Source organism: Panthera leo, chromosome D2 (assembly GCF_018350215.1).
Source record: "Panthera leo isolate Ple1 chromosome D2, P.leo_Ple1_pat1.1, whole genome shotgun sequence".
NCBI lineage: Eukaryota > Metazoa > Chordata > Mammalia > Carnivora > Felidae > Panthera > Panthera leo.
The window spans coordinates 45,306,097-45,319,674 of NC_056689.1; the positions used below are offsets into that span (position 1 = coordinate 45,306,097).

A 13,578-nucleotide genomic window follows, 5' to 3' on the forward strand; every position below is an offset into this window, starting at 1 on the left:
GCAACCGCAGACGTTCCTTTGAATGTCTCAGACACCTTTCAGTCACTCAATGTCCCTTCTGAAGCTAAGGACTGAGAAAGCTCCGTGAGACCACTGTGCCTGCCTGGGGCCCTGTCCCGCCTGGATGAGCCCAGGGTGGCACCTGTGGGGCAAAGTGGGTGGGCAGCATGCTGGAAGGCATAGGAGTAGCTGTTTTCTGGAGTTCAGGATAGAGACAAGAAGGTGTGAAGAGGCCTGGGGGGGGGGGGTGCGGCTCTGCTCCTAAAGGAGGCTGTGTCCCCAGCAGCCCCCAAGATGTCATATTTATAGATAGGGATCCTTCCATATTTTGGAATGGGTGACATTCAGTTTTTCAAGATACCACTGTACCTTTAATTTATTAGCATCCCATAAAAACACATAACATACACAATCTACAGTATAGAAAGTATAATTTACAAAAATATAAAAATCTTGGTTATTTTTTAGTATTCCAACATATTATTGTAGGTGTTATTTCAATAAACATGTTTAAACAATGCACACTTAACCGGCACGATTACCTCTGCGGGGAATGGCGTCCACCCCCTCCTCTTCGTTTTAAAATAAAATATATATTAAGAAAAAGAAACCAAAATTGGTTATAGGTGCATACGGCTTCTGTGAAAGCTTTTGCAGCAGAGTTTGGAAGTTTATACCGTTATTTAGGCCCTGTTTTCCAGAATCAGTATGTGGCCCAGAGTGTTTTAAACGGATTCTTTAAACAGAGGTTCTTTCTTGTGAAGAGAGCAGGTGCCCTCAAGTTTGCAGTCTTCTCCCAAGGTTTTGAGATGATGGTCACAAAAGCCAACACTACAGACACATCCGGCTTTCAGGTCTTCAGAGCAGAAGGGATGGGCAATGGGCAGCCTTCAGGCGAGCCCTAATTCCCAGATTCTTTCAGGGGATTCAGACTGGCATGTAGGGGGCTAAGTCATTGGCAATGAGAGACCCCAGAATGTGCCCCAGGGGACAGATCTTTCTAGGACCCAGCCAGGGTGCCTCTGAGCTCTGCCCCACATATACAGCTGCACCCCTCATCAAGGCCTCACCCCAGAAGGCCCTGAGGATGCTACCCTGCTGGATGTGGGGTGGGGTGGAGATTTCCTTCCACCCAGAGTGGCTGGTCTTACCGGCAGGCACAGGTCTCCACAGACATGTTGGGGTACACCTTCAGAACCACGTTCCGGTTCTCGTCCAGGAAGAGGACCCCAAGAGAGTTCATCTTGTCGGGAACGCAGCAAGGCTCTGGGATGCCCGGAACGATGCCCACAGCCCTGACGATGCTCTGGATGGTGGCGTGGTTGGACGGGCGGACCATCTGAAAGACAGGAAAGGGCATGGTTACCTAGGCGCTCTGCCCTCACCCACCCACTGCACCACCAGAGCATCCTTGACTGAGGCCACAGAAAAGGTGTCAATCTAGGAGAAAATGGTGACTTTCCGGGGCTGGGCACACATTTCCTCTGAAGTCAGCCACAGACTGCATCCCAGGGAGATGTGCAAGGGCCTCGGGCCTTCCCGCCCCTCACGTCTCCCGGAGGGAAGACACATCCCTTCGTGGCACTGGCCACTTGGGGGCACCTGTGCGTCGCTCATCCCCAAGGAGCTCCTGGAACTGGGCAGGAGTTATCCAGAGGGCGATGCCTAGCTGTTCTGCCTGGGCCACAGCTGCCCAGATTTCACAGTCCGAGGAGTTCAGACATGCTTCCAGTGGGAGGGTGTTCTCAGCACTGGAGGGGAAGGCCCGCAGGCGTGGGCGCACCAGCGTGATGGGGCTGGAAATGGACATTTCCCAGAAGGGTGTGACTGTGGGGGGAGGGGGGGAGGGATGTCAGGGGCTGCTTCATCTCGTCATAGTATCAGTGGTATGGGGTGGGACTACCTTAATTCCAATAGGAAATGGAAGCTTCAAATGTCAAAGTAACCTGATCAAGACCGCTCAGTTAGGAAGCAGCCAAAAGTCAAGGAAAGTTGGAGGAGCCACGTGGGTTTTCTTTCCCTCCCCAGGCGGAGTCGCATACCCAGAAGAGCCTGGGCCGTAGCCACAAACACAGAGAATGCTGTCTCACACACCTCCAACAAGAGAAACAAGACCAAGCCACGGGAGTTTCAGCTCATTTCGGGCCAAAGGAAGTTTTATATACAGTGCGTTGATGAGGAAGCCCCCTTGCGTGGGGAGGTGAAAGGAGGGACATCTGATTTGTGGGTTCAGGCTGCTGTCAGGGAAGGCGGCAGGCAGCCAGCTAGACTGATAAGGTAAGTGCTGGGTCAGCCAGCTGGAGCCTGCCGACTGCTCATCCTGTATCTGCCCAGGCCTGTGATAGGCTCTTCAGGCCAATACCTGTCTCCCTGTTGGGCACCTCCCTTCCTCTCTCTTGCACATGCGTGGCTTTAAGGAAAAGCCCCTTAATTCCCCAAACAGGTTAATGCTGCCTGTGTCTGCGGCTGGGATTTCCCAGCTGACTGATTTATTTACATTCAAATTGGATTTATGCACTGACTTCCTTTCTGGAAGGGGAAGGAATGACCTGGAACTCAGCAGAGGAGCTAAGCTGGAGGAAAGTGTGCACACTGTGGGGAGGGGCGACATCAGCTGGCAGCCAGCCCACCACAGCTCTGGCTGTGGGGAACTGGATGGACAGAGCCACAACCCAGACTGGAGGGAAGGTGAGGTTCTGGAACCCCAGGGCCAGCACAATGGCCTCATGAGATGTTTCCTGCAGACTCGTACAAGTGAAAGCTAGTTGTCCCGTGGGTCCCTGCCCTGAGTGGGAGGCGGGGAGCAGGGAGTCCATACAGGAAGCCACTGAGGCCAACTCTCCACTGGTCACATATGCCAACACCCTGAGTTCCAGGCCAGGAACAGAAATGAGAGCCTTGCTGAGGAAGGGGCTTCAGAGGCCTGTCCTGTCTACAGGGGGGCAGCATGGACTCAATCCTTGTAAGGCAGCTGCTATGTGGGAACACACACCTAAGGAGATGGGTTCTCCTTTTCAAACGAAGAAATGTTCTGATTTAAAATTCAAACTCAACTAAGTCAGCACTTTCAAAAGCACAGCCAATCCACGTCTGTCTGTGGGCTGTATTCGCCTGACAGGCTGCTGCTCTAGGACCTCTGCCTACCTGTCTCCTACCTTGAGTCGATGCGAGGTGTTCCAATCCCCATTTTACAGACAGGAAGCAGGTCCCGGGGCAGAGGGACTTGCCGGCAGGGGCCGTGCCGAGAGTCACAGCCAGACAAGGGGCTGAACGCAGCGGTGTTACTCAGACACAGCCTACCTTGGGCATGGGGAACTCGCACACGCCGGCACAGTAGTAGGCGTCGAAGGACTTGGGCAAGATGATCCATTCGTTCCACCCGATGTCTGCGAAGTCCACCTTCAAATACCTGCGGGAGCAGACCCTCGGCTCGGCCCACTGCTTCCTCCGGGCTTTCTGCATCGTCTTCTCGTCGAAGTCCAGCACCCTCGAGGAGCCCATGAACACATCCGGGCCCTTCTTCCGGCGGTCCTTGCGCCCAGGCCGCGGCTTCAGCGCCCGGAAAGGGCCGGGCCACAGTTCGTGCTTGTGGTAGTGCTGGGCGTGGGAGGCGTGCGCCGGCCTCTCATCCAGCCCTGGCAGCTCGTTGTCCTGGAGGGGTCCAGTGGCCTGCGTGGCCCGGCGCACGCGGGGGTCCGCCGAGCTGTTGGGGGCAGCGCCGGGCTCCGGGTCCCCAGCCTGGAAGGGGTCATATCTCTGTAGTGTCACTGCCACACTGTTAGGCTCTGAGATGGCCAGGTCGTCAGCGTAGATGAGGATGTAGGGCGCGTGCGGGCTGGGCCTGGACACCCCTGGGGCCTTCTCCCCAGGATCCAGCTGCGCAGAGAGGATCAGCTCGCCATCTTGGCGGGCTGCCTTGACGATGGGGGAGATGTCCTTGGCCTGCCACAGTCCCCGTGGCGGGGGCGCCAGGGCCATGGCCCCGCGGAGCAGCCCCTGTGTGGCCGTGTTCTGAGAGAGACTGCGGAAGAGAAGGTGCTGGCGAGCGGGCAGGCCCAGGGGCAGTAGGCGGCAGGACACATTCTTGGCCCGCTGCTTGCATGGGGCCTCTCGTGCCCGGGGCCACCGAGGTTCTGCGTAGAAGTGGAATGTGGCCGCGAGGATCATTTCTGAGTCCTGCATAGAAGTCAGGTTGAAGAAATACACAGCCTTCTGGTCGACCACTTCTGTGAGGGAAGGACAGACCGTAGTAGGTTAGGTTCTTTCTAAGATAGGTCCGGGGGGTCCCTGGGTCTCCCTCCAGGGGCCAGGTTGGAGGAACAGTGCCCATTTAGCGAGCACCTCCAGGCCAGCCAGGCTTTCTTCCTCTCATGTAATCCTCATAGTAAACTGAGGAGGGTACCCTTACTTATCCCCAATGAACAGATGAAAAACTGAGGTCAGAGCAGTTGGGGACCGTCAATAAATATACCATTGTTCCAAGCAAAGGGTAGTAGACACACAGGGGCTCAGGCCTGCCGGGCCCTAAGGCACATGCCTCCTCTCCCTGCACTCCAGTGTCATTCAGTGAACAAATGGACAAACATCACTGACAGCTGGTGGAGGAGATAAGGTGGAATCAGGTTTCTGGGATGGGTAGGGTTGGGTCCAAGCCCTGCTGACAGCCCCCCTCCTGTATCTGCCCAGGCCTCTGTTTCACAGATATCAAATGCAGTCATTCTTCCAAACGAGGTGAATGAAGTAGAACCCCTCTTACCTTACTTTCCCTGCATTCTGAGTGCTTTCTGAGGAAAACTGGCCTTAAGGGCACAGCTGTTTGGGTGTCTTCTATTTGTTTTGCCTAAGGGTTTTTAAAGCTTTTTTTTTACAAAGAAAGGGCAGTATCAGGGTTGCACAAAACCACTCAACAGAGTCCCCAAAGACCAGGTTGCTCTCCAGAGGCCCAGATCATGATAAGCACTGGGATTCCTCAAACACTGCATTTGCAGCTCTAGAATGCTCTGGCCTCTGCATCCCTGAGGCTGTCAGGCACCTCTTTCTTGGTTCTACTAGGTGAACCCTAGGGTCACGGAGCAGAACATCCTCATCGGTGGCCCCAGGAAGCTGCCCCAAGATCAGGCAGCATGAGTTCTCTGAATGGCCACATCCTCTGGAAGGTTCGAGTAGGAGGGAGGGGTCATTCCCAAGGCCTCCCTATGACACTGCAGGCTGGCGGGACACCAGAGCCACCAGGTTGGCTGCCTTCCTCCAGCTGCTCTACTTCCTGATGCCAGGTGTCTGTCTGCTGGTGAAAACTTCTGGGAAAAGTTGCCAGAAGGACAGAGCCCCCAAGCATGGGAGTGTGTATGTGTGCAGGGACACTGGGCCCAAAGGGCATGTGTCAGGTCCTTAGCTTCTCTAACACCTGCACCCACAGAATCAGCTTGGATTTTTTTTTTTTTTTTATTTAACCGAAATCTTCAGGTTAAGGTTATTTCCTTCTATTAGGAAGAAGGTATAATTCGATTGGGAATTGTCGTGTACTCTTAAGGGACTACGAGAGAAAGAGGAAAGAAAGGAAAAGCATATCCAAGGAGGGCCTGATAAATGTCAATCAAGGTTTGGATGACACCCTAAAGACCCTGCCTTTTGTGACCCCTTGGAGCAAACCCGCAGGAGACAGTGGCAGCCTCCCAACATGCTCCACACACAAGGAGCCGTGCAGGGGGCCTTGAAGGCCATTTACACTTGGCTTCTCCAGACACTGCAGCCTGGAGTGTTACGGGCTCAAGTTCCACATTTCCCCAACTTCCTGATCTCTGCTCTCCTCCCCTGGAGATGCTGATTCAGAGGGTCAGGGACAGAGGGGCCAAGGAATTTGTGTTATGAACAGCATCCCGGGGGATTCCAACCATCAGGCCAGTTTGTGAATCTTAGGTTGATGTGTGGGTGGGGAGCAAGCTCCCCAACAATGCAGCCCCCACAGCCGTCGGGCTAGAAAGGGCCACAGGAACCAGGCCCCCAGGCTGCATCAGGACCACCCCAAGCTCATCTGCCCTGGACAGAGAGTCGGGTCTCCATCTCACATAATTCTCTGCAGAATTAAATAAAGAGCATATGTAGTGTGCCAGGCACCAAGGAAGATCCCCTAAATGTGGTTCCCTCCCACTTCTATCCAAACATCAAGGCTGGCGAGCAACTCGGTGTCCCCTCAGTGATCCAAATTATCTGAGTTGTAACCCAGCTCACAAGGCAGATGAAGTATTTCTTCTTTCATCCAATTTGAGCGTATTTTTCTGCTACAGATTCTTTGTTAGAAAATGCTGAAGAGGCTCTAGGATGGGCATCTCTGACTCTTTCCAAGGAGCTTGCCCATCACAGCAGGAAGCAAGCATCTCTGGCCTAGGAACTTAGAACCTTTGGTGAGCAGCAGACTGGGAGCACAGAGATGGGCCTCCCTAGAGAACAGCCCCTCAGCCTCCCTCTTAGTGGTGGAGCTAAAGGGCTACAGGGTCTATGAAGAAGGTCGGCTGTGACCACCATGGCAGGGCCAGCAGCTTTGGCCTGAGACAGGTGTGGTCCAAGGAAGGTGCTGGGAGGCCTGCCCCCAAGGAGCCTCAGAGGAGAGCTGGCCTTCCCTGAGGGTTATTTATGCCCAGAATGCAGGAGAGGGACAGTAAATGCTGCCCCTCTCTTAAGGCTCCGAACCGCAGAGACGGGGAGAGACCTTTGAGGTCACACAGCCTGATCCATCCCACTCAGGACAGGAGTCCTTCCTCCGTTGGGCTTGAGCCACCTTTGGACACCAGGAGCTTGCCCCTCATGAGGCAGTCTGCTGCCTGAAGACCCGCTCTGCTGGGAACTGTGGGTGGAGATGGGTCCCCCCGTCTCCCACCTGCGAAGGGCTGCAGGCTGGGTCTGCTCTCTGACCGCTCCTGAGTCATGTAGTGCAGGGGGCTCTGGGCTGTGGCTGAGATAAGGGGAACCTACGTGAAGTCTCCCGGCTTGGATGAGCCTGGGCCTCAAAGGCGAAACACCCAAGAGAACTTCCTATTTCCTGTGAACCGCGCTGGTGCCATATCTCATGGTCAGCAAGAAAAGTTCCTCCCTCCCTCCCTTCTTTTCTCCTTCCTCTCTCCCTCCTTTTATATGATTCTTTTCCTTTCTCTTTCTTGCTTCCCTCCATGCCTCCCTCCCTTTCTTAGTAAACATTTCGGAAACTCCTACTCTGGGCTAAGTGTTGGGCTGATGGGGGGTCCTGGAAAAGGTGGTCAGAGCCACCTCAGGCCATAGACAGGCCATCGTGATGACGCCATCTGCTGCCCTGTCACAGCTTTGCAGAGCACTGTCCAAGGGAGGCCCTGGGCATTCACTCACAGGTCACTGCCCTGCTCAGAGCCCTCCATTGGCCCTAAAGCAACACTGGACCCCTTGCAGAGGCCCTGTTTGACCTGGCCTGCCTCCGACCCCACCCCCATCTCTGCCCCAGTCACCCTGGCTTCTGGTCCTTCCAACAGGAAGCATACTCTCTCAGGGCTTTGCCTCAGCTGTGGCTTTTTGGCCATCAAGCCTCCTGCGGCAGGCACCGCCCCCTCTCCCCTTCAGGTCTCTGCTCAAACTTCCGCTCAGAAGTACGTGGTGAATGACAGGGGAGAGTGGGGTCTTTGCTAGATCTGTCTGTCCCAGTTAACAAAGGGTGATTCCTGGCCTGCTGCCCTGGGGTTCAGCAAACACATCCTGAAAGAAGTCCAGAAAACCTCGTTCTTTGGTAAGACAGAAAACCTCATTCTTTGGTAAGACAGAGATGATACAAATCCCCCTGGAGACACGGGGCAGCAGGATCTTTGTCCAGTTACTTTCGCTTGAGCCTCAGCTTTCTCCTCTTTAAAATAGGAATAATCTTGTTTACCAGTTATGGAGGTCCAGGCTTCCAGCATGTATGCATGTTTGATTCCACATTTTCCCAAAGAGGAGAGCAGACGGGTCATTCACTCTCTGAGAGAAGATGGAGCTTCAGAAAGGGTATCTAACTTGCCTAAAGTCACACAGCTGGTAAGGGGCAGAGCACCCGGGTCTATCTGACCCCAAGGCCACGCTCCCCTGTGTACTCTAGATAGAATGGTGATCTACCTAACAGCAAATGTAACAAAGCCCATGTGCTGTGAACTGCAAAACATTTTGCAAACACAAGTCATTATTTGGATGGGTTGGAATTCTGCCTCTCTGAGAATGAAAGGACTGACTTTATTTAGACAAACCCATCTTTCCTTGGAGTTTTTGAAATCTCAGAACCCTAACTGGGTCCGCTTTGTGGGCACTCAGCCTCCTTTCCGAGGGTATTGGGGATGGGACTGGAGGTGGGGGGAGAGGCGGCTCTAGCCCAAGGGTTCCCCCAGGTACCCTGCCAGCCAACCTTCAGGACAAGAGGACCTTCAGACTGCTCCTCCCTATAGGAACAGAACCCAAGCCACATGGGATTTGTCCCTTCAGCCACCGCCCTGGAAACAGCCGACAGGGAGACCAGAGGGAGAACGTGAGGCTGAAGCACCCATGGAAGCTGGAGGAAGGGAGCCACGGGCCAGCCATGGGCACAGAGGGAAGAGAACGAACATGCATCAAGCATCTATTTTCAGGCAGGCCTCAGAGGAATCCTGCTTGCATCACTTACGAGCTGTGGAGCCTTAGGCAAGTCATGGGGCCTCTTTTTGCCTCAGTTTCCACACTGAGCTGGGCAGAGTATTTGTAGGCACTTCCCAAAGTTGTAAGATCATCTCTGTAGAGCTCACGGCATGGTGCCTGGCACTGAACACGCTCAGAACATACTGGCCGTGTGGTGTCGCCAACTACTGCTACGCTCAGGGCACCTTGTCCTTGCCCCCTCCCTGTCCTCCTGTCCACACCTCTAGAAGGAGCCAGAGAGTCTCACAGCCTCTCTCCTCCTGCGTCTGACCAACCGCAGTTCCTCCTGGCTTTGTGTCCTGTCTCTCCACAGCCATCCTGAACTCTGCAGCCTTCCACCACTGTCCTTACCCATGGCCCCTCCTCAACTGCTACTGTGGCCCCAGATCACTGTCATCCCTCGCATCACACTCATGCTTTGTAAGGAAATCATCTATTACACATGAAGAGTCAATATCCTTACTACACAAAAAAGCTTCTACAAATCAGTAAGAAAAAGTCAAGAACCCCATCAAGGAGGAAGCCATTTCCATAGGGAAAACTGCAAATGGCCGACAGGCATGAAAACCAATTCGGGATGACCGGTAATGGGTAAAAGGTAACTTCAAATGAGGATATAGCAACTTTTACCTGCATGTTAAAGATATGATCTTATTAGATACTGTACATATATAGAGAATATAGTAATACGTTTATATAAACTATAATATATATGTATTAACTCTGGTTTGTGATTAGGAACGAGTTCTTTTCTTTAGTGTGATTTTCTATGATTTTCAGGTGAGCACAAATTTATTTCATGCTCTCTCTCTTCCCCCTCTCTTCCCTTGCCTCCCCCCCACCCCCCACCCCCCGATGTCTGCTCACCTGCTCTGGGAAGGTGTCACTGGCCCCTCCCCACTGGCCCTCTCCCTGCTGGGTCAGTGTCATCAGGTCCCTTGGCCCCCAAAACACGCCCACCGCCCCTTCTCACTGCACAGCACTTATTTCTTCTTGACCCACCAGCTCGTGCATTTTTCTGAGCAGGGCCAAGAGTGTCTGCATCTTTGCATCCTCTGAACTTACAGTACCTGCCACCTAGTGAAGTGCTCGGGAGAACTGAAATGAACGTGACTTTTGGCATTGTCGGTGGATAGGTATGTATTACTACTCTCATTTAAAGATGAAGGATCAAGCTCAGAGAGGTTAAGTAACTTGCCCAATTTCACACAGGTCAGTGGAAAAGCTCAGATTTAAACACAAGTTGTTTGGGGCAGTGGGGGCAGGGAATACCTAACCTTAACCCTCAGCGTCTGGCTCAGAAACTCTCTCCACTGCTGTAGACTTAATAGGGAACAAGATACATTTCAGGGGGCAATGGAAGGGAGGGAGGCAGGGGTGGCTGAAGCAAAAATAGTAGCATCTAATAAATTACGGACACACGTGCTAGGCACTGTCTTAAGCACTTGACATACCTCAGTTCATTTTAAAAACCCTATAAGGAAGGGAACATTACTAGCCCCATTTTAGAAGTGAAAAACAAAACCTGAGTGGTGGACAAGTTCAGTCCCTTATGCTGGTCGCAGCCTCAGGATTTGGACCTTACCAGTCCAGCTCACAGCCCACACTCAGCACTTGAGCTATGGGTGCGTGGTAGCATGCAAGTTATGTGGTTCCATTGCAACAAGGAACGTGGCTGCAGGGACTAGACCACTGGGGCTGCAGAGGCCACTGTCAGGCCACAGGATGGTACCAGTATGTTCGAGGGCCGGAGCTAAAGGCCCCACATTTGTGCCTCACCCAAAGATGAGGGGCCCTGCCCAGGCTCGCAGCTGGATCGCGGGGTCACAAACCAGGCATCTCTGAGGGCTGGCGAGGGGCTTGGTGTGAATGGAAGGAGGGAGATGAGAAACCAAACTGCCTGGGCCTACGCTATGTCAGGCACAAACCCACCTCATCCCACCGAATCTTCCCCTCCCCACTGTGTGCACAAGAAACCCATGCCCCGAGGGGTAAGGCTGGTGGAGCTGGCTGGGGCTGGTATTCATGGCTGTCAAACGGTTCCAAATAAGCGTGCTGCATTTGTCAGTCGCACACTGGTCCCGAATAATTCTGATCTCCCAGAGAATTGTCTTTTCTGCCCTCCGTCTCCTAAGTCCCGGGTTTAGTTCTGCTGAAGGTGGGAAGAGGATGCTAGCAGTGGGCACAGCAGATGGGAGGTGCCACTGTGAACAGCCCCCCTACCTCAGCCTCAGTTTCCTTATCTGTAAGATGGGAGGGCTGGATTTGAAGTACTGTCTCCAGGTCCTGCTCAGGGCTAACATCCAATGCTTCGTTATTACTTCTACTGCCCCCATTCTGTGAAAGTGGAAAGACAAGGCCACGCACCTCCACGCCCGGGCTGCGGCAGTGGGTGCGCTCAGTGGACGCGCTCACCCCTGTTGCAGCGGTGACTTGGCTGGCCTTGCTTTCCTCAACTACAAGGCTTTGAGGACTGCGTCAGTGGGTGCAAGGTCAGGTCTTCACCTATATGAACACAAATGCTTTGTATTCCCATGGAAACAACATGCACCAATACCTCATCTGGCCAGTGCTGGGCTCTGGGCAACCCCACAGGAAAGATACTGGCATGACCAGCCCATTTGGTAGATGAGTACACTAAAGTCCACAGAGCTTTAGTGATTCGCCCGAGGTCATTTTTATGCTGGCTAATTCTTGAGTGGCTTAATTTAATAATGATGCTCCAGACATGGACTCCATGCGGTGAATAAAAAGTACAGGGGAGGACAGAGTTAGATCCGGTTGGAGCCCAGAAACACTGACCAAGTGGTCTGCTAAGTGGGGGGTGGGGGGGACAGGCCTCTCCGTGGCAGATAGTCCCCAGTACACAGTTACACACGGCCAAGCTTCCCAGGTCTGGCTTTGAAACCATAGGTGTTACCTTGAGTCACACAACCAGCAATCAACAGGTGGCCGACCTGATCCAGCCTGTCTGGCCCCAGTGCTGGGCTTGCTCCCCTCCACCTCAGGAGGGACCTTAGAGACCAACAGTCTTTCTCCTGATAAATGGTCTTCTCCCCCACAAGGGCTGCAGGGACCCCTACCCACATTTTCTGGCATGATATTCTGTGACCATGAGTGGTCTCCATGACAACCAGGGTTTTCCCGCCACCCCTGCCACCAGGCTGCACCTTGCCCAGGGCCTGGAGTGGTAGCCCAGCCGGGGCTGGTTGATAGCTGAGGCCACAGCCCCAAAGTGCTCTCAGTGCAGGACGGAGGGGGGGGGGGTGCTCTGTAAGTGGCCTCTGTCCAGCTCCCTCCAAGAAATGAGGAGAGGGGAAAGGATCTGCTCAGGTGGGGCAAGGGTGGGAGGGGAGTAGGATGCCCCCACTGCCCAAGCTTCTGGACCCTTCCTGAAAGCCCTGTGGTCTTAACATTTAAGGTTAGTGCTGCATTTCATGGAGGTCTCAGTTGTGTGTACCCAAGACAAGGCACCCAAAGCCCTTCTCAGTTCACTCTGTTGGCCCAGCCACCCAACTCACTGTGTGCCCCAGTTAGAGCTTCATGTCCTCTGCCTGGGCCGTGTCCGGCAGTATCTGGACTGCTTTATGCCCACCCGACTGGACCCACTCAGTGTCAAGAGCCTTCTCATCTGTCAAGAGCCAACAAGTCTCATCCCTATGACACGGATACCACCCACCATGAGCTTCCCCAGCCCAGTACCATCTCACCCTACGCTTAAAGCTTTGTGTATGGGGTGGTCTATGTCTACACAAGTGTGACACCTTCCCAGGTTTGGCAGCACGCTAGGGGCAGGAATTCTGTGTCACTGCCACTCTGGTGTCTCCACTGGAGTCTCAGAGCCTGGCATAAAGTGCTTGCTGAATAGTGAATGAATGAATGAATGAATGAGTCTATGACTAGAAGGAAGAAGCAAAGAGGGTGCAGTGGCAGGGGAGGATGAATAAGTGAGGAAGGGGGACTAGGAGAAGAGGGGGTGCCCGGGGCCCCCTCTACTTACCCAGCCGGGCCCGGAAGCTGCGAACCGTGTTTCCCCCTCCTGGCCTCGCGCCCCTCCGACTGTATTTCTCATAAAGCCGGAGCATGTGGACAGCGACCATGTCTTGGGCGCCGGGGCCCAGAGTGGTGGCCGCGTCCTCCAGGGACCGCCAGGGGTCCTTGATCCCAGCCAGACCATCAGAGGCTGCAGGCGATGCGAACCAGGCGGGGGCCGGGTGGCTGCCTCCCGCGTCCCGGAGCAGCAGCAGAAGCAGAGGCAGCAGCGGCAACAGTTGGGGCCGCCTTCCCGGGCTCGTCCCAGCAGGGCCACGGGCCATGGTGGGTGGCGGCGGCGAAGGAGGGTCGAAGCCTGGGAGGAGGAGAGAACTCGCGGGCGCACCGGCGACTGCGGACCGACCCTGTGGCGGCGGGAGGGCGCGCGGGGCGCTGGATGCTGAGATCCGCGCGGGGCGCGGGGTAGAGCGGGACCCGAGGCGAGCGCGCAGGTCCGTCCTCGCCGCCCGAGCCGCGGGCCAGCGGTCACGGCCGTCCGGAGCCCCGCGGAGCCGAGCCAAACCTGAGCCGACGCGACGCCCCAGCGGACTCGCGCGGCGAAACTTTGCAGCCCACTGGGCGCCCTGCTCCGAGGGTTCGGGGGGCGGGGCGGGGCGGGGCGGTCGGCGGCGCCCTCGGGGGGACCGGTTGTGCGCCCGGGACCACGCGGGGCCGCCGCCGACACGGCTGTCCCTGGCCCGGCTGCGGTGTGCGTGCGCCCGTGTGTGGCGGCGTGCGCGCGCAGGGGTGTGCGCCCGAGTGTGCGCCCGGGAGTGTGGGGGGCGTGGGCGTGGGCGAGCTCGCTCCCCGCTCCCCTGCAGAGAGACGGAGACCCGGACCGGGCCGGCTCCTGTGTGTCGGCGCCACAGCCTGGCCAGGGTTGCGCGG

At 55.1% G+C, this 13,578-nt stretch overlaps 1 protein-coding gene across 1 annotated transcript; it reads right to left on the reverse strand.

The window, feature by feature from the left end:
* Positions 1–389: 389 nt before the first annotated feature.
* GDF10 (growth differentiation factor 10) lies at positions 390–13,213 on the reverse strand. The gene is made up of 3 exons (XM_042908238.1): positions 12,659–13,213; positions 3,301–4,226; positions 390–1,339 (listed from the first exon to the last, which is right to left on the reverse strand). The coding sequence occupies exons 1-3, from the start codon at positions 12,972–12,974 to the stop codon at positions 1,148–1,150; spliced, it is 1,434 nt and encodes a 477-aa protein (XP_042764172.1). The 5' UTR covers positions 12,975–13,213; the 3' UTR covers positions 390–1,147.
* Between the last annotated feature and the right edge of the window lie 365 nt (positions 13,214–13,578).

Coding starts and splice junctions, on each gene's coding strand:
- GDF10 (XM_042908238.1), bottom strand. CDS start 12,974: ATGGCCCGTGGCCCTGCTGGGACGAGCCCGGGAAGGCGGCCCCAACTG. Junction 4,227..12,658: donor CAGCTTCCGGGCCCGGCTGG/GTAAGTAGAGGG, acceptor CTTCCCTCACAG/AAGTGGTCGACCAGAAGGCT. Junction 1,340..3,300: donor GCGAGTTCCCCATGCCCAAG/GTAGGCTGTGTC, acceptor CCTGTCTTTCAG/ATGGTCCGCCCGTCCAACCA.